We start from the raw sequence: 24,578 nt of genomic DNA on the forward strand, positions 1-24,578 counted from the left end.
TTTCCGATCTGTTTTCAAATCCTAATGATATCATTTCAGATGTTTTAAAAAACCATTACCTCGTGAAACGGAAATCGTTTTCGACAATGTTCAATGTTTTGAATATCTGATCACAGGAAATCCAGCTGGAATGTTGTTATCACTTGTTTTACATTCAGTTTTTGATGCTTTGTCTGGATTTTGAAGAAATTTTGAAAAATTTTATTCCCACTGATTCACAAATGAGTGTTCATATTTACCCCATAGTTTTCGTCCTATGGGGTAATTATGAACACAATTTTCTTATTCATTTCCTTACATTTCTTTGGCTTTTTGATGGTCTAATGTCTTATACATTAACTTAGGGGGCCATTCACTAATTACCCAAGCATTTCTAGACCCCTTTTCTCCTCCTTCCCTTGTGAGAAATGTCTAACAAAACTACCAACCCCTCCCGACCCCCCCTTCTGTAAGATCTTAATAGATATAGGACCGCGAAGAAATCTTAGCCGGGAAACATCAACACTCTGCATTCTTTATCACAGAATGTATGAATGTATGTTAGGCCGATGACATAGTGAGTGCGATGCGATGCGAATTGGCGGAAAATTTACGGACGCAGCCTATGCGAACTCGAGCGGCGGAACAAATTGACATCTCCTTCGCCGCGTTGAGTATGTCAGGTTTAAGCGATTCACATACATTTTCATCAAATGTGGTTCACCGCATTGAATCGAATTCACCGCATCGCATCGCATCGTATTCACTATGTCATCGGCCTTAGTTATCCACCATGGGTGCACGGATTCACCGCAGTTTCTGCCTAAGTATATGCTCACATGCCTTCTTAGATAATTAATTTCGATGAATCTCCAAAGCACATGTACACCGTATCCGGACCCCATGGCTTCGTATGAACTGTTGTGGATGACTGTATTGTGTTGGTATATTTTGAAAGAACGAGTCAATCAGATGGGTTAGTTTATTTACAGGTATTCCGGCATCCGTGTTTATACCTGGCCAGCTGGCAACTGATTGAACATTCTTATTATATAGTCAGTTATAAGAGGAAACACATCTTACCTGTCGGCCACTTATGGGATTCGAACTCAAAAGTTTTCTTGCCGCTACCGGGAATCGAACCCAGTACGCCTGGCATACCAAAGCCAGACTCGCTCCAGCCTATCCGCTAGACCACATCAGCGCTCACAGAAACCTCTGGACCAAATTTAAAAAAAATCATATTTAAGTGAGGTCCGCAATGTGTAAAGTGTTGAGTTTTGAATTTTTCAGAAAAAGCTTTTTTTTTTTCTAAAAATGAGATTCGGATTTAGAAAAAAGCTATGCCAATGAACGCAATTTTATCAAAACATAAAATAAAATTTCAAAAGTGAAAGAAAGTGAATAAAACAGAAATTTTGAAAGAAAAAAACTCAATGCGTAACCACATTTAAACAAGTCTTAATTTTGTTTAAAAAAATAGTAATAGAAAAAAAGAGTAAATAGAAACTTATTTTTTGTTGATAGAAAAATGGTAATCAAATGTTTTCTTAGATAAAGTGAGTGTTGCGTAAGGATAGTTTTACCGGTAATACCGAAACCGAAAACCTGTATCCCAGGAATAGTTCTCTAATACCGAATACAGGTTTTAGGTCCTTCCAAAACCAGTTTTTTGATATTGATAAATAACAAGGTTTTAAACTAGACTTGAAGAAATTTTTAATTCTACTTAAAATTAAATTCACAATTTTTTAACAAAAAGTTTGCTGCTCGAGCTTTTATTCATTACCGCGTGAAATTTAACATTAATATGAACCTTAAATCTCTGTGGTCAACAGTAAAATATATGAAACACCATGATAAATTTATTAGGTGAATAAGTCCACAATATAAAGATCAAAAAGATACATTTTCCTGTATGTTTGGACAACATGCTGCTATTCAGAGCATTAGAATTACAGCAAATAATAAATGTTTATGAGTTACATTCGGATAACAAAGATCCAAAATCTATTTTCTTTCAGTCTTATTTTTATACTTGGTAACTTTTTCCAATCTTAATTTGTTCAAATACATGTTTTTTAATTTAGTTCAAAATGATGTAGATGATTCATTCCACCTGATATGCAATTGCCCCTCGTTTGGTCAATTACGTTTTCGTATTTTAGGACAACACGTTTTAAGTGAATCCAATTTTTAAAAATTAAACCTTAAGAACATACTTTCTTTCCTCATACTTTGTGGAAAAGAGCTATAAAGCTTCGAGAATTTGAATCCCCCTCATGGGATCTAGGGTTTCTCAGGTTACATATAAAAAAGGCCAGGCAAAATTTTCCCGTATGTTTGGATAACGTGCCGCTATTGAGCCAACCCTCTTCTGGTACTTGATACATGATTGGTGAGGAAAACTACTGCAGTATTTTTTTTTTTGAGAAAATAGAGCTACTAATGTGGAATTTCGTACAGGTGATAAAAAAATTAATTAGTGTTAATATTACTCAAAACAGTCGATCATATAGAACTGACAAGCCTTGCAAAAAATGACTGTCCGAGAAGATTTTAATGAGTGTTTTTGTGAAACCACCATGCTAAAAAAAAATTGAATTTTCTGTTTATATAAAGGTATTAATTTCATGATATATCGCACGTACGTGAAAAGCCTGACCCACGACATTTAGGTGAAAACTTGATATTTGCTGCGTAGGACATTTAAAACGGATGTAAAAAACTATCGAGTAGCCTAACTCGCCTAAAATATCACACGCATGGAAAATGCTATTAAAAAAAATGTTCGGGCTTGTGATATAGCTCAGTTGGCAAGTCTGTTGTCTCCTGAGCCGATGTCCGCGAGTTCGAGCCCAAGAGTAAACATCGAACACAGTTGTACCGGATAGTTTCTCAATAACGATCCGCCAACTGTTACGTTGATAAAGTCGCGAATGCCATAAAGATGGTAAAACGACTATAATCGAAACAAAAAAAAATGATCTGAAATAAAAATGATCTGCAACGACATAAAGACACGAAGGAAAAAAGAATGGTTTCTCAACTCGTAAAAGATGCAACAAAAAATTGAACTACCGAAACAAAAGATAGAAAAAATCAATAAAAAAGAACACTAAATAGCTATTTTTGTTTTGCTTTACCTCTAAATTTTGATTACATTTGTTTATTTTACAAGTTTTGTACATGAATTGAATTGAGTTTTAATATAACAACCAATTTTCTTATTACTGCTAATTATTTTCATTATTTGGTGTTGGCTTGAGATTTTCTGACACCATATAAATCATATTGGACAAGTCTTGGGGTAAATATGAACAGCGTTCGGGGTACCGTCAAACGGGGCATCATGCAACAGCGGGGTTCGATGCAACATTTATATAACACTACATTGAATCAATTTTCAATTTAATGTATTGGAATAAAGTTATCTTTTAATGATAACAAAATGATGATGACATAATTTCTCGCATCTTAAGCTAGTTGTCTTAAGTTTTTTATTTTTATGTAAAACTAGCAGATTTACCCGGCCTTGCTCGGGTTTACAGAAAATATAAATCAAAATGAGTCGTTTGAATTTTCAAAACTTTGGAAGATATTCATCATTATAAGAAATTTGTTAGTCTTTCTAAAGTTTTTATTGCGGTTATTCACTGTGTTTATCGTTTTCACTGCGCTTATTTGTTTCATTTCGTCTTATTTTTTTTTTATCTTCAAATGGTAAAATTGTTATTTATTTTTCCCATCCCCCCTCTAAAAAAATCTCTTACTTTTCATGATGGTTCCCTGTACAATGGTATATTAAAGTTTTATTTACTGAAAAATTTCTTAATAGACTTCCGAATCTTGTGGAATCATGTTAAAAACCCATTTTTCAAGTTTTCAGTTGTATGTTTGCCTTTACCGCTTTTTAATTTCACACTGTTTTATGAGTATTTGTTCTTAAATGTTGAAAGTTCCACTAATAGTATTTGGAAGTTTTCGAAAACGAATCATCATAACTGAAGATACTATTATAATGTTATGAAAAAGGTTTTATTTCAGTTTTATTTCAAAGTTTCTATTCTTGTTAAATTCAATATTAAATTTTTTAGATATCATTTGTTTGAATTCGCAGTTCTAAATGGTTTTACAATATGTAAGCTCATTATTGCATCCAAAAATCTCGTACCAATACCACATGCTTTCAGCAGTAGCATGTACAAAAAAAAACCCGCCAAAATTTTACCTTTAAAATTTTTAATGCTGAGCAAGCTTTGATTTGCTTTCCAGTACACGTGAACTCCTGGACGGTCGTTTCTAATGCCCGGTCCATGGTGATGGTGAAAATAACCGCGCCAAAGGAAAAAAAAAGCGGTTGCCAAAACGGGTGCCATGACTTTTGATTCGTGTGAATAAAACCGAAAGTTGTATGGGAGGGTCCCTTTTCTTAGGTGGGAGGGGCTCATAACTATTACTAAAACCTTACCCTGGTTCAACTACATCTCTGTACCAAATTTCAGGCTGATCGGTTCAGCGGTGTGGATTTGTATAAGGTGCATACAAACAAACAAACATATATAGTCCAACTCATCTTTATATATTAGATTTGAAAAATCGAGCAATAAATGTGCAAATTTTAGCATTTTTTGATGCCGAAAAAAACTTTACCCAGTATGACGGATCGGCTTGATAAAATTACCTACAAACTTTTTCCAGGTTTCCTCATGTTATACCAACATTTTTGGTGTAAAAATATTTTTCGAACAATTACCCAATTTTTTTTAAATGAATATTTTTTAAATTCAGTTAGGTGTCTGGGGTTAAATGCAACAAAATGCAAATCAAAGAAATACCTTGTAAATCTCGTTTCCATGTGCTGGAATATGAATGTTTTGCATCACGCGTTTGTAAACATTCAAATTTCATTCATCTAAACATTTATTTTTATGATTTCAGCTGGTAGAATTTTTCGTAATATTATTTAACCCCTAAATGTATGCAGCATCCTTATTTTCAGAAAAAATTGTGAAAATTTGTTTTTACAGACCCAAAAACTACTGCAATTGGTGTTGTCATGCGTAATGGTCTTTAAGGCATCGCAAATATATTAAAAACTATGAAATTTCGTACGTTTTCATAAGAATTTTCATTAAAAACAAAGTTTGTTGCAAGTTACCCCATTTTCTAAGCAGTGTGAAAATCGCATGTTTTTAGAAAATTAAAAATAACTGAAGAAACCAATATTTTTTTTAACTACGCCAATTTGATGCTCCAGCATCCTTAAAACTTTTGATGCATAAAGGATACGATTAACTGTGAACATAAGTTTTTTTAGAAGCCATTGAAGTTGAAAATTGTTGCATGTTGCCCCAGTTGATGGTAATTATGAACAGGTTTTGGGGTAATTATGAACATAATTTTTTAAGTAAAAAATCACTATACACTGCTTACTATGGGTAAACGTAACGTATAAATACTGTTACTTTTCAAAAATTTTATACCAAGTTCGTAATCCGTGTTCATAATTACCCCCTAGAGAGGGGGGTAAATATGAACAGACGGGGTAATTATGAACAGACGTCTCAAGGACGTGAGCTGCGACCAAAAAAAAAAGATGCTCTACAAAATGATGAAAAGCACGGAAACATTCATTGTTGGCAGCTTTTATGAATTTATGTTAAGAAATAAACATATGGTGGCTGTAAGTGTGCCAAATGAAGAAATTTTGTTCATAATTACCCCACCTAGCCCTACCTATAGTTTTAGAGTTATTTTTATGGTCATTCTATGATAGGTTTGGATATTGAAAAAACGAACATTTTCTATGAGAAAGCCTGCATAGAACAGATGGCTATGGCTATAAAACCCTATCAAATGGTTCAGTTTGAATAAAAAAAGAACATAGAAACAGTGGGAGGATCTAGGGAATTGCATGATGGTAAAATTTCATTTGTTCTTGAGTCCAAAAAATATTTAGAAATATTTATAATGTTTTTCCCTTAATGTATGCAGCAACATTGTCCATATTTTGACTATATTCATTTTTGAAGAAAACGTTGGAAAATTCAATGGAGTTCAAACAAAAAATTACTGTTACTGATGTTTCAAGCCTTCTGTGCTAATTGGCATCGAAACAATAATTTTGAAGATGTTGAGATACTTTAAAAACCAGCATTGTGATCAAAGTTACCCCGATACATGAAATCTGGTTTTGTAACAAACATTTAGTTATAGCCACTAATGTCGTTTGAATTTTCTGCTATCATTTATCATGCTTTAAACCTACTCCTTACCTCAGTAAGTATTTTAAAACTTCTAAGTGTTACAAAAAAGCAACCCTCTTCCAAAATGTTCAAAAATGAATTATGTTATTATGAATCAGTTTACGGTATCCATTTGTATAGATTTTGTTCATAGATAAAGAATTTTCTATTAACTTTTTTTAATCAATAGCTTTCAAATCTGAATGTGTTGTAAGAAGAACAATAATTATTTTTGTTTCTTCATGCATTTTTTTTTAAGAAATTCGAATTTGAATTTGGGCATCGGTTCAATAAGTTTCGAAACATTGGTTGAATGAACTGTTATTTACCGATCGAAAACAATTTTGTATGAGTCATTGAACAAACCTGTTGCTAATTATGGAGATTTGACATTTCACTGCGGAATATATTTTTACTGTGGTGAGTTCACGTTCACGATCATAAGAACTGTAAACAGGACATTCTGATTCGATTTTTTAAGGGAAAAAAATATTCTAACTTAGAAAGGAGAGATAAAACATTCGAATAATATGCACATTACTCACTTTTCATACAAGTTCAAATATTTCATTGATTTGTGGAAGAATTTTAACAAAAACTTTATAAATATATAGCTATGAGTAATATGTTTCAAAATTTAGGGAAAAATTGTTGAAGTGTGTGAAAACTACAACCGAAAAAGTAGGGGAGAATGAGGATACTTGATCCCAGGGGATACTTGATTCCTTAGCTATATCTCGAAACTGGAATGTCTTACAAAGATCAAATGTTCTAGAAAAATGTGCCAAAATGAGCAAAATAACAATGCTTGTAGTTTAAAATATTTTAACAAAATAATTGTTTGGGTAATTGAACTTTGTTTGAAAAATTTCACAAAATGCAATTTGAAGATCTTTTTTCATCACTTTAAAATGTTCCTTACATGGAAAAATTATGAAAAAAATATTTGTTCCAATGTATCTGTTTTGGCACCGGAACTATTTCGGAACGCGAAAAGAAACCCGAAAACACTAATCGTTTCACTAAACGAAACACTTTATTCTTCGGTTTGATTGGGGGTTTATTAGCGAGCGAAGTGAATACGGCGGCGGTTTGGTTTGAAGTGATTTCTATTAATATAAATAGCCTCAGAAGCGAATAGGAGAAACTAATATAAACCATGAAACTCTTTCCTATTCTTCCTATCAATACATATAAGATTTATCTGAGTGTTGTTTTGAGAGAGGAAAAAGCATCTGTTCGAGCAGTGAACAGAGCTTCTATCCATCCGAAAGCTCGATTAGATCACTTTCGGATGGATCTACTTTGACGTGTGGGTAACTGTTATACTAATTTAAACTACCACTACTACTACTACTCCTACTTCGGCTCTACGCAAACAGTATCAATCGTTCGAGCGTAAAATGAACTTCATAATGCCATATTTTCAAAGCAATGGAAAACTCTCTACTTTTTTCAGAAAAAAATTTCTAAAATGTTGATTATGGGTACAATTGATCCCCTAGAGTTGGGTACAATTGATCCCCCTTCCAAACGGCATATTCTTCTTCTGAATTGATCGTTTTGATTGCTGATTACGAAATTACTAATATTTATCCAAAAACTAATATTTATCAAACAATTGTCTGAAGAAAAGAGCCAAAATTATTAATTTTCTTTTAATTATAAAAAATAGCGCCTTTAGGTATGCAATGTTATTAGAGTTGAGACAAAGTTATAGAATTTTCTTCTTATGTCTGCTATAAATTGTGAAATGAGTACAAACATGACCAAAATAGTCAATTGACATTCTATCTTGGGTTTTGTTTGATTTTTATACAAGGATTAGGGCTTCCTGAATAAAAGATCCAGTCTCCTTCATTAGGGGATCAAGTCTCCTCTAACTTCAGAAAAATCGCAATTTTTTTACTCCCACAAAAATGCTTCTAGTTCATCAACGGGTTCAAGTTTCGATCTAATTTTTGGAGCATAGAAATTTGAAGTTACAAGCTGTCAGAAAATGTCAAAGACGGCGAGTTGCTAAATTTTTCCAGAAAGATATGGTTAAAATAAGAAAAGGGGATAAAGTATCCCCACTCTCCCCTACTGAAAATCTAGTTTCTTGGCCCCTGTGCTTGTGCAATTTAAAAAAAATGTCAAAATTTTTTCCTCATCTCTTAAGTTTTACGTAGAACAAAAGTTGTTTGTAATCATAAAACTTAGCTTCTGAGACTTCTTCAGCGTAAAACAATTAGCTCTAGAGGGTTAATATCGTTGCATTAAAAATAGAATTACATGTAAGAACTGTTTTCTGTTTCGTTTACAGCAACATGGGTCGGCGGAGGCTACATCAACGGAACAGCAGAAGCCATCTACACATCCGGCTTAGTCTGGTGCCAGGCACCGTTTGGCTATGCTTTAAGTTTGGTTTTCGGTAAGTGAAAAAAACCTTCCATCGATTCTTTCTATCTTCTTAAACAAGAAAAGAAGGAAGACGGTGTCATACCGGCTACACATACATATTTGCCATTTAAAGCTTATCAACGAAATCCTCGTAATTGTTTCTCGCTTCTTCATCGGCCAGGTGGAATCTTCTTCGCCAATCCGATGCGAAAACAGGGTTACATCACCATGCTGGATCCGCTGCAGGACAGCTTTGGGGAGCGCATGGGAGGATTGCTGTTTTTGCCGGCCCTGTGCGGTGAGGTATTCTGGGCGGCGGGAATTTTGGCCGCCCTTGGAGCCACCCTGTCGGTCATCATCGACATGGAACAGGAGACCTCGGTGATCCTGTCCGCTTGCATTGCGGTTTTTTACACCCTGTTTGGGGGTCTCTACTCGGTGGCCTACACCGACGTCATCCAGCTGTTCTGTATCTTCATCGGGCTGTGGATGTGTATTCCGTTTGCCTGGGCCAACGACCACGTCAAGAGCCTCTCGTCCATGGAGGTGGACTGGATTGGGGAAGTTGGCGAGGGCTTCCACTGGTATTATGCCGATTACGGTCTGCTGCTGATATTCGGGGGCATCCCGTGGCAGGTAAGAGAATAGTCGATTGTTTGTACTTCAAATTCAATTCAACTCATTCTGTTAAAACGAAACTTTCTGTATTTGTTCTTTAACATTAATGCTATTTCGACAGCTTGAAGTTCTAGATCGCGAAAAACTTTAAGAGTAATTAGCTGTTAGTTTTTTATTGTAAAAATATTTAACTTATTTTTTTTGTATTTTATTTATTTGAAACGTCTTACACCTGAGGATTTAAGGAGCCAAACTCGTTTTGCATGTTTACAGTTTGCTTAAGTCTAGATTATGGTTACCATGTCCCGCGACACCAAAAAGAGTACATTGGGATCATCGCTTCATCGCTTATCCGAGCTCTGGTTTTCTGAGCTCCTGCCTTATCCCAGCCATCAGGTTGACTCAAGATCCGTATATTATCAAGTATTACGCCCGGATGGTATGCAAAATGTTGTACAGTAGAACTCCGCTTACCCGAGTTCGTCGGCCAAGGTACCACCACGGATAAGTGAATTAAACGAAATACATTGACAAACCCTTTTGCTCTGGTATTGCATATCATCCAGGCGCAAAGCCCGGTTCTTACATGAATTTCAATTTTATATTTAATCGACTTTTCTGGCAAGTTTAGATTTTAAACTTGCCATAGACGTCAATTCAACAGCTTATAAATATATCGCGATGATAAAAGACATTTTTACATGGATTTTGGATAAGAATGGTGGCTCGGATAACGCAGAGACTTGGATGGGCGGGGTTATACTGTACATATTTTGTGCTATCTGAGGTGGCACCGAGATATTTCCATTTAATCAAATACTGTTAATGTCTTGGAGGTTAACTCACATGACAATTATAAATTTTCTTTAAACTATTCTTCTACTTTACCTAAATTTTGTGCATATTGATTACTGTTTGCATACTCAAAGGCGCTTATCGCGCTCACTTTTTATAACGACAAAAAATGCATGTTTATTAAAACAAAATTGTTAAAGTTATTAAATTAATAACTTTAACATTTTGTTTTAATAAACATGCATTTTTGTCGTTATAAAAAGTGAGCGCTAATAATATTAATTGTTGTGAGCTGTATTCCTTTCCTAGTTTTTTTAATTTAATAATTAATGGCATTTCGGTGAAGTATACATTCTAACAGGAAGAATTTCAAGTAAAAGTAATGAAAATTATAGACGGATAAATTAGATTAGGAAGCATGAAAAATGTTGAAAATGAGCCAAGAGCGTGATTTGAGAAAACTTCTTGCCGCACAAGACCATTTGTCCCGCACCGTATCATTGTCTAGAAGAAGCAAAGTCGATAGGCTGACTTTGCATTGATCTATACAATGATATTTGGATGGATCGAAGCACGTGTTTTTCGTACCTTGATCGGATAAAAGGAAATGTACGGCCGGCTCGAATGAAGTTTTCTATTGCGAGCGCTGGTTCGATTGGAGCATATTGTTCAGTCAACAACATATAGGAATATATGCTCATGCAAAGCGACGACGATGGCAGTTGGTTTGAGATTTTTATCTCAACACACATCTGAGATATTAAAAGTGGCCCACGTTTCCCCATGGCCCACGATACCCCACTCTCCCCTAAAATTTCACAAAAAGAAGAGTACGCCCATTTTTCGATCGAAAAAGAGTACATGTACTCTTAAAAGAGTACGTATGGTAACCCTAGGCTAAGAGAAACAGATATTTCCTGAGACAGACGTTGATCCGCCTTTAGGGTTACCAGATCACGCAACACCAAAAAGAGTACATTGAGATCATTCACCAAAAAAGTAAGGAGAGACGATATAACCAATGATCAAATTGATTTGACTCTTAGAACAAAAATTCAACCATTTTCTGTCTAATTTTTTGTTGTCAGCTTTTGCAGGTTCGCAATACCGACGGCAGGTGGCGAACCTGAAAAATTTGACAAAAAATGCCCTGTAGGAAAAATGGTCCTATTTAGCCCGATTTTATCGTAGAAATTGCGTGTTTTATTTTCAAAGTTGGGTGGCATTTCCTAACTGGGATAGCATTTCTTCAAATCGATCGATGCGCACTCTGGAATCGACATTGCGTACTGTTAGAAAAATGATTTTTTTTGTTTTTTTTTTTCTGGAAAAATTATCCAGAAAACGAAATCGAGTGTCCAGTCAGTATGGTCAGTGATATAACTCTTGTTTCCTGAGCTCCCAGCCATCAGGTTGATACAAGGTTCATCTAACTATGGAGCTTTGCTTCCGGATGGTATGCAAAACAGAAGAAAAAGGATGTATATATTTCGTATTTTCTGAGGAGGCCCCTTCTACCTCGAATAAGCGGGGTTCTACTGTAATTGGAAACCGAGATATTTCCATTCTTATTCTCTCTATTTGTTAAGGTTATGCAAAACTTGGATTATTCGAAGAGATATCAGTACACTGAGGTTTTTTTACGCGGTTTTTTTTACACGGTTTTTTTATACGCGGCTTTTTTTACGCGGATTTTCGAATTAACGCGGTTTTTTTACGCGGATTTTCGAATTAACGCGGTTTTTTTTACGCGGATTTTCGAATTAACGCGGTTTTTCAGAGAAAATATTCTAAGACTTTTTCAAAGGAAAACACTTACATAGAATCTTTTTGTAGTTGGGAAAATCTTAGCTCTGAGACAAAGAACGTGATACATGAAATCTGTGACCTGAGACCTGAGACTTGAGACCTGAGACCTGAGACATGAGACCTGAGATTTGAGACCTGAAATATGAGACTCGAGATCTGAGACACGAGACATGAGACATGAGACCTGAGACTTGAGACCTGAGACATGAGACCTGAGACATGAGACATAAGACCTAAGACTTGAGACCTGAGACATGAGACCTGAGACTTGAGACATGTGACATGAGACCTGAGACATGAGACCTGAGACATGAGACATAAGACCTAAGACATGAGACCTGAGACATGAGACCTGAAACCTGAGACTTGAGACATGAGACCTGAGACATGAGACCTGAGACATGAGACATGAGACATGAGCCATGAGACATGAGACATGAGACCTGAGACCTGAGACATGAGACATGAGACCTGAGACATGAGACATGAGACCTGAGACCTGAGACATGAGACATGTGACCTGAGACATGAGACCTGAGACCTGAGACCTGAGACATGAGACCTGAGACATGGAAGATGAGACCTGAGACATGAAACCTGAGAAATGAAACCTAAGACCTGAGACATGTAACATGAGACCTGAGACATGAGACATGAGACATGAGACGATCTGAATTCCACACTGTCAAATAAGCCTCACTATATTCTACTATTCTATTAATCTAACTTATTTTGTTTTTTATCTTAAAAATAAACTATCATTGTACGCAAATTTTTAAATAATCATGGTTCTTACGCGTTTTTTTTAGTAACGTGCTGTTTTGTTTGAATTTTTTAATTAAAATGGATTTTTACAGTGGATTTTCGAATTAACGAGGTTTTTTTTACGCGGATTTTCGAATTAACGCGGTTTTTTTTACGCGGATTTTCGAATTAACGCGGTTTTTTTTACGCGGATTTTCGAATTAACGCGGTTTTTTTTACGCGGTTTTTTTTTACGCGGGACGAAATACCGCGTAAAAAAAAACCTCAGTGTATTAAGATGTTATGCTTGCAAACCACAAAAACGCGTACACTTACTTTACAATCATTATTTGAGATTATACACAAATGCCATAACGGTGTGGTAAAGTGTCAAAAATAAAACCTAAAAAAATATTTGAGATTTTTGCACATTTGAACATATTATCTTAATTGTGTACATATTGATTAGTGTTTGCATACTCAAAGGCGCTTATCTCGCTGACCTTATTACGACTAAAACGCATGTTAATGAAAACAAGATGTTAAAGTAATTTGTTGTAAGTCGTATTTCTTTCGTAGTTTTAGCATAAAATGTGGAACAACCTCATAAAATGGAAGAAATACGTAGATTCTTCAGATCAAATGCATTTCAATAAAAAAAGAGTACATTTGGTGAAATTTCACAAAAAGAAGAGTACGCTCATTTCTCGACCGAAAAAGAGTACATGTACTCTTAAAAGAGTACGTATGGTAACCCTAACCTAATTTGAAATAAATATTTATAATCAATACTGATGTTATGAAATCGCTTGGTTCATCTTTGTACCTGAAAATAATCATATTTTCGTAGGTGAAAGAAAGAATTATAGAAACATGAGGTATCAAAGAACGAAAGAACATAAACCGTAGATATCATGAAATTTTCGAAGATACAACGGCTCACCGGCAGGACTTGAACCTGCAATCTCCGCTTCAGTAAAATGGCGCGTTATCCAATTTCACCACGGTGAACATGATGAAATCGGCGAACACGAGCAATCGAGCTCTGCCGATCAACTGCTGGACCTTCTATCAAAACACCATGTATGTGTATCCATTAGACTGCCCCAAATGACCCGACTTTTGAAAAAGGTATACGCTGCAGGCTAAAATTGATCCTGGGTTTAGTACAAGATCTCATGCCAAATTTGGGCCAGATCGGACCACGGGAAGGGGTCGCTCAACGAGCCTGAAGTTTGTATGGGATTTTGAGACATTTTGTTCGAGAGGAACATGAAAAACCAGTTTTTCGTCAATAACTTTTGTCTCCTTCGACCGATTTCTTTCAAAAACGGGTTTTCTTAAAGCCTAAAATATGACAAATATTTCATCCAAAGTTTTCATTTCAATTAAAGTTAAGATAAAAAAGTTATTAAGCTTCAAAAATTGGCTAACTTTTTTAAGGGTGACATTCATCACTGTTTTAATGAGGCGACTAAATGCCCGACCAGACACTCAATGTGAAATACATGCCGTTTCGACTGTACGATTTGTGATGCCAATAAAAAAAAACAATAACTCCAATAACTTTGGTTCTCGTCGGCCGATTTCTTTCAAAAACAATTTTTCTAAAAGCCTCAATTATGACAAATATTTCATCCGAGGACTGCAATTCGATAAGAGTTAAGATAAAAAAGTTATAAGGCTTCAAAAATGGGCTAACTTGTTTACGGTGGTATTCATTACTGTTAATGAGGCGTCAATATATTCGACCGCCCCGACTCATTGACAATGATGAATATCATCCTTTAAGAAAAACCGTTTTTGAAAGAAATCGGCCAACGAGAACCAAAGTTATTGATTAAAACAGGTTTTTCATGTTTCTTCCGAGCCAAATGTCTCGAAATCCCATACAAACTTCAAGCTCGTTAAGCAACCCCTTCCCGTGATCCGATCTGGCCCAAATTTAACATGAGATCTTACGTACTCTACCATACGTACTATTTTAAGAGTACATGTACTCTTTTTCGATCGAAAAATGAGCGTACTCTTCTTTTTGTAAAATTCTACCAAATGTACTCTATTTTCTTGGTGAAAGGAAATAAATTATATTTTCTCATATAAATTAAATTATTTCATGTAATTCATGTATCGGAACATGAAGATTGTATTCTTATAAATCCAAAAACTACAACTTTTTATGCATTCGTTGCATAAAAAACACTTCAGTTGTGCTTATTTTGTTAAATGTTTCAAAGGATGGATTCCTATGGAAGAAATAACGATTTCAATCTGGATTTTTCGTTCAAAATTAGCGCCTTTCAGTATGCAATGAACTCCTAAACAGTAGGCAATATGTATAACAACAACAAAAACATAGTGCAAAAATCAAAAGCGAACGAATCAGCAATAATGTTTATGAAGAGTAAAAAACTACGCCTCTAAAAAAACTATTAAAAAATTTTTTTTTATCAACTTTCGTGTGCTTCTCAGTATGTATTTAATTGAAACGTTTTTAATCTATTTGTCAATTAAGTCACATATCTTGCAACAAATTGACGCTATTTGAATGACCTAAAACATCATGGCTTTGAATAAATGGCGTTTGTGTTAACAATTTTGAAAATATTTCTCAATGTACTCTTTTTGGCGTAGCAGGATATGGTAACCCTAAATTAGGTGTGTAAAAATTGAGTTTACCAAATCCAGTGCTGTGGTTTATCTAGCTGGTGCTTATATTAATCATACATATACCTAGTACTGCATTCAATTCCAGTTCTATTGGGTTTCATTAAGCTGATTGAAAAATATTAAGAAAGCGAACACAAGAGTACTTACCAACTTACCACTAACTGTCCCACAAAATTGCTACTCTCGTTGCAGGTATACTTCCAACGGGTTCTTTCCAGTAAAACCGCTGGTCGAGCGCAAGTTTTATCCTACGTGGCAGCGTTCGGGTGCATCCTGATGGCTATTCCACCGGTCCTGATTGGGGCCATCGCCAAGGCCACCCGTAAGTGTTGAAATTACTGCTTTTCTACTGTTATATCTAATTTATGTCGGTGTCTTCATCCGCCAGCATGGAACGAGACCGACTACAAGGGCCCTTGGCCGCTGACCGAAACGGAAACCAGCATGATCCTGCCGATGGTGCTCCAGTACCTGACGCCGGACTTTGTGTCCTTTTTTGGACTGGGTGCGGTTTCGGCCGCCGTCATGTCCTCTGCCGATTCATCAGTATTATCGGCCTCGTCGATGTTCGCGCGAAACGTCTACAGGCTCATCTTCCGGCAGCGGGCCTCGGAGATGGAAATTATTTGGGTGATGCGTGTGTCAATTCTTGTCGTGGGCGTTCTGTCCACCATCATGGCGCTAACCATTCCCTCGATCTACGGCTTGTGGTGAGTAATTTCCCAAAAATCTAAAACTGATGGTTTTTTTTCTAATTATTTTTCTTTTGTTTCTATTTCTAGGTCAATGTGCTCCGATTTGGTGTACTGCATTCTCTTCCCTCAGGTAAGTTTTGACCCCACCGTTTTTCTTCTGCTAACGTTCGATGCATAAAAAATGCCACCCACCCAAGGTTAGGCTTGAGGCAGCACATTTTCCGTGAACAGCTGCAGGGGGACAATTTCGAGTCCTTTTGATACGAGGGTGCGGACAAGAAATTTTTCTATCAAGTTCGAACGAAACTCTGCTGCTGCTTTGAAAATTCAGACAGGTTCGAAAGAAAACGAACCATCGTTTCTCATAAATATATAAATACATCGTTCGGAGCCCCAGTCTCAGTCATATCCACCCTATACGGTTGGTTTCAACTATTAACGTGAACATTCGGAGTAACATATTCGTGTACGTATTTGAACCGATGTCGATGTACCACTTAGGAGATAAAAAGGAAACAAGATTGTTGAAGGTGGTCGCTCGTTTTTTTTCCACCACTGAAGCCTGAATGTGTAACAAATACATAATTTCATATTTAAGTACCCTCCATTACTTAGCTCCGGTGCATGTAAATTTATTGTGATCGCTTTTCTTATTAGAAGAACCCATAAAGGGCGATGGGAAACGTGGGAACAGGTCGCTCGAATCAGATAATAATCAGTTCCATGTGAAAAACTTGTTTTAGTCCTGCTTAGCTCATACATGCAAGTGTTCTAGGAAAAAGAAAAAAAAATGTTACAAAAATTTCAAAGGCATATAGAGTTATTTTTTTATTTAAAAACTCTTAGCCATTCCAAAAATTAACGCGGAATCTTTTTTGGTACATAACATTGCATAATGAAAGGCGCTTTCTATTCGCTTTGAATAGCTTAGTCCAAGGTATCCAACCAAGGTTGCAAAATCTCATGAGTTTAAGATTTTTATGAGTGAGATTTTCTTCTTTGAATTTCACTATGATGTTGATGAATCTCATCGTAAGCATCACATACAATAACTGCCTTGAATTTTGACGTTTTCTGATCCTGAGAGCAAGGTTGTCGAAAAATATTCTGTGTTTTTGAGGAAAAAAATCTCAATTTCTGTGATTTTAATCAAAAATTCTGTGATGGTTTTCTGTGATGCTTTTTCCTTCAATTTCATTGAAAATTCATGATAAATTTAGCCTTTTTACATCCAAGTTGAGAAAAATCAATTAAAATTACCAATCTTATCAAACATTTTTAGTTCAATGTAAAAAATCTAAGAAATGTAATTGCCAAAAAATCATAATTTTGTAAATCCATTCAAAGTTAAAAAATACTGTGACACAGATTCTGTGATGAAAATTTGCTTAAAATTCTGTGACTTTACAGATTTTTCTGTGATTTCGGCAATCTTGCCTGAGAGTCACAAGCAGAAAAACTACTTTTGCGACGGCACAAATACCAGATCGGAGGCATCGAAGGAATTAAAAGTAATATTTGAACAATCCTTCAACAATAAAAGTTAGAACTTAAAAAAGTGTTCCAGTTCAGAAGAAACTGAACTTACCACAACTTTTTAAAACACTGCCAGTTTATACCTGTTAATTGTTAAATTCCAGTTTTACCATTTCAAAACATCTTTCTTAAGAACATACATTTAAAAATTGAGTTCCATCAGGATTTGATAAGAATTTATATATTATATTTCTGTCTCAAGTGAATAAGTTTGCTTCTCAACTTTTTTCTTGACGTAGTTTGCAAATTAATGTTTCGTTTATGTTACTGGATGAACGACGAAAATTTCTCTCGGCTCATGATTGACTAAACATGGGCTAAATATGTTTTTCTGTTGTGATAAGTCTCACATCGTGCTCGGGAGATTGAAAACATGCTATTAATAAAATTGTATTGCCCACAGTAATGAACTTTTAAGTTTGTTAAAACGTGGATTCAAAATGTTTGTATTTTTATCATGGACAAAATATCGTAGTAAATCTGTAGTAAATTTCTGAAGAAGAAAACATGGCCGTTGCACCAAAAAAGAAGATATGATTGATATAGACCTATCTAATGTTCGATAAATTCACTTATTCTATTTCGCGCGCTTTTAAAAGATTTATAGAATCCTTCATTGAAAAAGAATACGACTGAAATAATAATGTGCCATTGAATATCAAGATAGACCAATTATTTATTTCTTCAGTTTGGAGTCATTGACAAAACGATTTTTTTGGTAAGCAGCCATATGCATCAAACATAAATTTTACTTTAGTTATCATAATGAATGGTGGCTTCTTTTTTTTAACGATTGTTATGAACCTTTTAAAAAAATCGACACGGCAAACACAATATACATAATTACTTACCAAGGTTATTGGAACACAAGCTTCTCTGACTTTATCAGTAAGTAGGCGAGAGAGCGCGTGGAGGTTCAGTGAGTTTGTTTGTAAACATCGGAAAATTTGTTCGAGCTGAGGGCTTTGTTGGTAAACAAACTCCACGTACTCCATAGTAACCAAATCAAAATGGCTGAATCGGGAGTTTCTCATATCGTTACACCTCTTATATGTATATACACAACTTGCTACTTACTTACTTAATGATCCCGCGTCGAATCTACGGCGCATAGGGCCATGGTAAAAGACCTCCACTGTTGACTATCCTGAGTCAGTGTCTTCATTTGGTTCCAGTCAAGGTTCTCGTGGACAGTTCGGATTTCTGTGATTATTTAGGCCTCGCCGTCACAAGTTTCTGGGTCTGCCTCTTCTTCGATGTCCTTCTGGATTCCAATCTAGCGCCTCTCCGCAAATCTCGTTTTCATCTTTTCGCAGCGTGTGCCCAATCCATCTCCACTTACGTTCCCGAATCTCGATTTCTAGCGCCCTTTGATGACACCGGCGATGTAGTTCCTCATTTGAGATCCAATTGCCAGGCCACCAAGCGCGGATGATCCTCCGCAGGCAGCGATTCACAAATACTAGCAGTTTTCGCGTCGTCACCGCATATTTGCACCAAGTTTCACACCTGTACAACAATACGGATTTGACGTTTTAGTTGAAGTTTCGGATTGCCGTTCGTAGAGATATCTGGCGTGACCGCTGTGGAGGTTAAATCGGTTCGGTATGGCTGACCGAGAAGACGCCCACTTACCTAGGCCGTCGTTGCCGAAGAACTGAGCGCTGTTTCGCTCGTACGCTTTCTGCTGACGGATGAGAGAGGGAAGACGAGTACGCGTTGACTCGCGAAAGCTGTCATACACGAAGAAACCGTTTAACGGCAACCTGACAGCTGATGATTCTGAACGATGGGTACGACACTAATAATCATCTGCTACACATCTCCCCCTTACACTAATAAAAGAAACAAAGAGACTTTCCATAGTAGCCCCCAGTATTCGGAGATTCGGATTTTTACAATTCATAACAGACGTTATGTGTTTTCAGACGCAATTTATTAACCACGTAACATTCAGAGCTATTTAGTGATCACTCCCTTCCTCTGACTGTTCATCCTGAAGGCGAATTCTTAGGTCTGCGAACGTCGCACGTTCATCATCATATTGTTCAGCTAAATCGACAAACTCTTGATCCCAAAATCGATCTTCATCCTCATCCCAAAGCAAATTTCTCGGTCTCTGCTCCACGAATAAAACGTTTTCACTTAGATAACCCGGCGTCTTTCTTTCTCTCGTAGCACGTAAGTTTTCCGGAACATTTGTTGAATCGTCTCCCGATAAGGTTGACGCCAATGTCCCACTCTTTTGACTTGTGAAACGTGTCGCTATAGATTATTACCAAGGTCTTCTGTCAGTATGAGCTTGCCCTTCTCTTCACTAACAACCGTATATCGAGTCGTTGAAAATCTTGCGTCCCCTTTCTTTCTAGCCTGTGGCTGTGTTATAACAACATCGCCTTCTTTAATACGGCATTCTCTCGCAGATCGCTTGCTATCCTCTAGACATTTTCCCCTCAGTTTAGCAGCCGTATCGCGTTTATCAATCGCTTCGTTATCATGCTTGACCTTGGTGTATTGCAACAAGGGAAGACCTTTGCGTATTTTACGCCCTGACATCAAACTCTTCGGGAGGGACGGCGGTGATTGAGTGTGCAGCTGAATTGTGAGCCTCAACTGCCAACTGGAGCTCCTCCAAATAAGATGACAGATTTGAAACCGCGACAATCATCGCTTTATTGATAAGCTTCATACAGCTTTCAACCAGTCCGTTCTGCTGAGGAAAAAGCGGAGTAGAGAATATGTTCCGAATACCTCTTTGAGGGCAATGTCTTTTGAACTCTTCACTACTAAACGGAGGACTGTTATCCGACTTGATCGACCGAGGAAAACCTTCTCTTTTAAATAATTCATTCAGTACCCCTTTTACAGAATCATAATTCGTCGATTTTATTGGTTTAGCTATTACATAACGTGACCTGTAGTCTACAATTACCAAGATATAGATACCCCTCAAAATTGCAAGTTGCTAGAAACTAATTTAGTATTTTAAACGTGACCGCCAGATGTTTCGGAGACGCGCAAACTCAAATCGGGCCTTTCTGATCCGGGTTTCGATGTCTTTCCTGGTACCACCATCAGGCGTTATCTGGCTACCAAGGTACTGGAAGGACTTCACTTCCTCGACTTGTTGCCCAGCTACCATGAAATTGGAAGGATTTCCTGTGTTGATCTCTATCGACTTGGTCTTTCCGACATTGACCTTGAGACCTGCTGCCTTGGAACTTTCGGTGAGGTCTTTAAGTTTGCTGTGCATATCCGGTTGTGTTTGGGAGAGCAAAACAATATTGTCAGCCAGGTCAAGGTCGTTCAGTTGATCCATTGTTGAAGGATTCCACGGCAATCCTCGGTTCGTTGCACAGTTGATCGATCCAGTCAGAATGTCATCCATTACGATTAGAAAAAGTAGTGGTGATAAAATACATTCTTGTCTCACTCCAGCACTTACCGGGATTGGTTCGGACAAGACACCATCGTGCAAGACCTTGCACGAAAATGCCTCGTATTGTGCTTTGATGTGATTGACTAGTTTCTCTGGTACTCCTCTTCGCCTTAGAGCCGCCCAGATGTTTTCATGGTTAAGTCGGTCGAATGCTTTTCGAAATCAACGAACACCAGCAGAAGAGAGTCCTGGAATTCGTTGATTTGTTCCAGTATTATTCGTAGCGTTGTGATGTGGTCCACAAATGATCGTCCGGATCGGAATCCAGCTTGTTGCCGTCGGAGTGTAGCGTCGATTTTCTCCTGGATCCTGTTCAGGATCACTTTGCAGAGTATTTTGAGGGTTGTACAGATCAACGTTATGCCTCGCCAGTTCACTCTGGCTCAAAGAAAAAAAAATAAATTTTCAAGCACCAGCGTCAGGCGCTGCTTGTAAAGCGCCTATCAGTAGGCTCCTACGTTTAGAACAAATTGCCCAGTCAAATGATTTGCATGGCGGTTTTTTCAACACTTTGGTTCGACCAGAGGGAACTGTGTGCAAACATTCAGTTACTAAAATCCAATTTTCCAGTAAATGTGATATCAGATATTAATCAGTAAAGCCTCAATGTCTTGATAAGAGTCTAAATTGGTTGGATAAATGGAAGAATAAGAAATCTTTTGAAATGGTACTAATTGGTACGGCTGTGAACTTTGAACTCAATTATCTCGAAATCAAGTTTATGGCGTTCCGTTCGGTCTGTTAGGCATAAAATCATACAAATTCTTCAGTTAATTTCAATATTTAATTCATGAATTACTTCAATTGACTTTCAATGTGTGATAAATTCGTGGTAAGTGATAAGTCATAAAATTTACTCTTTTCGAAAACAGTTCATTGCGAGTTAGCTTTAAGTAGTTCTGAGTTGACATTTCAATATAAATTATTCATTTCAACAATTTCCATGCTACAAAAAATGATTTATTGATTTTGTGATGTCGTTCACATTTCATATTCATGAAATAGCGGACATGTCTCAATGTAGGCTAATTGAAGAACTTTTTAGAACTTCGAGTCCATAGAAGGCTATTTGAGACCTAATTTGTAACTTTTATACTGAATGGATTCGATTGACATCTCACAAAAACGGCTATTGAAGGATATTTTTTGGAACACGCTCCTTAATTTTAACTCAAAATTAAGTTTGACCGACGTTCAAAACATAGTTCGATTCTATGAACTTAAAGTTAAGTACCCTTTTTCCTCCTTGCGATGGTTCAAAACGGAGTTTGAACTGTGAGCTCAAAATTGATCCTTTTTTCCCTTCGGCGAGGGAGCAAAGCTGAGTTCGACCGTATGAACTAAAAATTGAGCTCTCTTTGTTGGACTGAAAACACTTAGCGAGTTCACTTCGAACAGGAACAGCAACCAACTAACAAAATTTTGTCGTTCCGGAACAATTACCGGAAGACTATGAGGAACTTCATAACGGAATGTCCACCGTGTCAGCGTAAAATTCTGTCCGTCATTGTCATCATATGGTGAGCGGCTTGGAATGTCCGGAAGCTCCCGGATGTTATTTACTTCCCGTGGGAAGTAACATCCGGAAGTTTTCTTTGACCGGGAGTGTCAAAACTTTCCACCGCTCTGTAATTGCAATACAATGTAGATACCGGAACAGCAACATGCGGGTACAAAAAATTTAACCATCCTTTAATTCCCCGAAAATAAACAACCCTCGAATAAAAAGGATAAATTCAAGTTCGGCTGTCGAACTTAGTATTGAGTATGCCAATCAGAACATAGTTTTGCGATTGCCCAGTCAAACTCAAAATTGAGGGCTGCCACTGAAGTGCTGTTTTGAACGAAAACTACTTAATTTTGAGTTTAAAAAAAGGAGCGTAAACTTCAAGTCCATAGAAGGCTGAATGAGACCCAATTTGTAACTTTTATACTAAATGGATGCGATTGACATGTCACAAAAATGCTATTTAAGGAACTTTTTGGAACTGCAAGTCCATAGAAGAATATTTGAGGCCGTATTTATAACTTGCGATTGCCGTGTCACAAAAAGACTATTGTAACTTTCATGCTCACATTCGAGTAAATTCGGTACCAATTCCCTTTGGAACCTTTGTTCAGCGAAATTCGAACTTTGGGGACACGAGTTTGAGTAGATATGAGACTTTTGGTTGCTTGAATATGTACCAACAGTTGTTAACAGTCTATCCCCTTCTGTAACTTGAGGATTCATATGGACGAGAAAAAGACACACTTATGATACAGATATTACTGTGGCATCGCTGCCTCCGACTAGAGTAGTTCACTGAAATAGAGCCTGTGTGCTAAAATTTAAAGATAGCTTTGGAGGAAGCCATCGTTTCATCATGGTTCAGTTCGAGTATCCACGGGACCAGCAAGGTTGCCGAAAAAAATCTGTGTTTTGACGAAAAAAAACTTCTGACATTGTGTGATTTTTCCGAAAAATTCAATGAAGATTTTCTGTGATGCCTTTTCCATTAATTTCATTCAAAAGTCTACTTTTCTACATTCTACTTAAGAAAAATCAATTAACATTATCACTAATAATATTTCTCCAATTCAAAGATAATTATCCAAAATTTGAATTGACATAAAAAAAAAGTTTGAAAAAACGTCCAAAATTTCAAAATTCTGTCAAATTTGTTAATATTCAAAAAATTCTGTGTTCTGTGACACAGATTCTGTGATGAAATTTGGCTCAAAATTCTGTGAAACTATAGATTTTTCTGTGGTTTCGGCAACCTTGGGGACCAGCCATACTCTTGAAATGAGAGATCGGAGGTTCAGTTCACCATATTCACGACAAAAGGGAGCAAATTGAAGAGGTACTCCTGTCCACTGAAAATGGTCGCTGATGTGAAAAACTACCAGCTGTTCAGTTTTTTTTTTGCTTCTCCGTACACCGAATATTGTTCGACATTAGTATGGGCGCTTTTCTCGTGTTTCAGTTCAGGAAAAGGCGGAAAAGAACAAAACCAGGCAGCGGAAATACAATGAACGGAGAGGGGAAAACATATAATATCATTATGGGGCGCAAATTGGGCGAAAAAACACCAGATGAAATTTTATCTCTATGTTCACGCTGGTTTACTTGGCTTTGTGTATCACATTCGTAAAAGTTAACAGAAAAGTACAGAACACAACAATCTTGATTAAACGGGGCGCCGAAAATAAAAATGCACAAATCTAAGATGTTTGAATCAAGCTGATAATATATATTTTTGAGTGTATAATATCGTTTGGACTTACTCAACTGTAGAAAAGGTATTAAAAAGATCTTTGAAGATTTGTTTTGATGGTAAAAAAATAAACAGTAAAGAAAGTGAAATTCCAGCATTTCAGTATCGATTTACATTGCCAAATTCAGTTTTAGGATTCAAAATAAGATATAAGAATGGTTCTCTTAAATTAGAGGGAGAATGTTATCCAAAACCCATAAATTCTATTTTGATTCTGATAAGTCAATTTAATCAATGATGAAATCAAAGGAACATAACGCCCACGGATTTTTCTTTATTTTCATTTTTGTGATACAACTATTCAATCAGTCACTGTCAAAGGCTTCATTCTATTCTGAATCTGTTTCTGGTTGGGAAGAAGAGGCGATCCGTTATTCCATTGTCCCACAAGGGTGCTCATCCG

General features: G+C 36.6%; 1 protein-coding gene across 1 annotated transcript in view; it reads left to right on the plus strand.

Moving 5' to 3' along the window:
• LOC129739768 (high-affinity choline transporter 1) overlaps window positions 1–24,578 on the plus strand; it is a 103,028-nt gene that overhangs the window by 69,697 nt on the left and 8,753 nt on the right. The window contains exons 3-7 of the mRNA XM_055731288.1: window positions 8,533–8,640; window positions 8,791–9,245; window positions 15,438–15,567; window positions 15,634–15,955; window positions 16,028–16,070. Of these exons, the coding sequence (XP_055587263.1) occupies window positions 8,533–8,640; window positions 8,791–9,245; window positions 15,438–15,567; window positions 15,634–15,955; window positions 16,028–16,070 (1,058 nt within the window). The remainder of the gene's footprint in view (window positions 1–8,532; window positions 8,641–8,790; window positions 9,246–15,437; window positions 15,568–15,633; window positions 15,956–16,027; window positions 16,071–24,578) is intronic.

The sequence above is a fragment of the Uranotaenia lowii genome, chromosome 1, assembly GCF_029784155.1.
Source record: "Uranotaenia lowii strain MFRU-FL chromosome 1, ASM2978415v1, whole genome shotgun sequence".
Lineage (NCBI taxonomy): Eukaryota > Metazoa > Arthropoda > Insecta > Diptera > Culicidae > Uranotaenia > Uranotaenia lowii.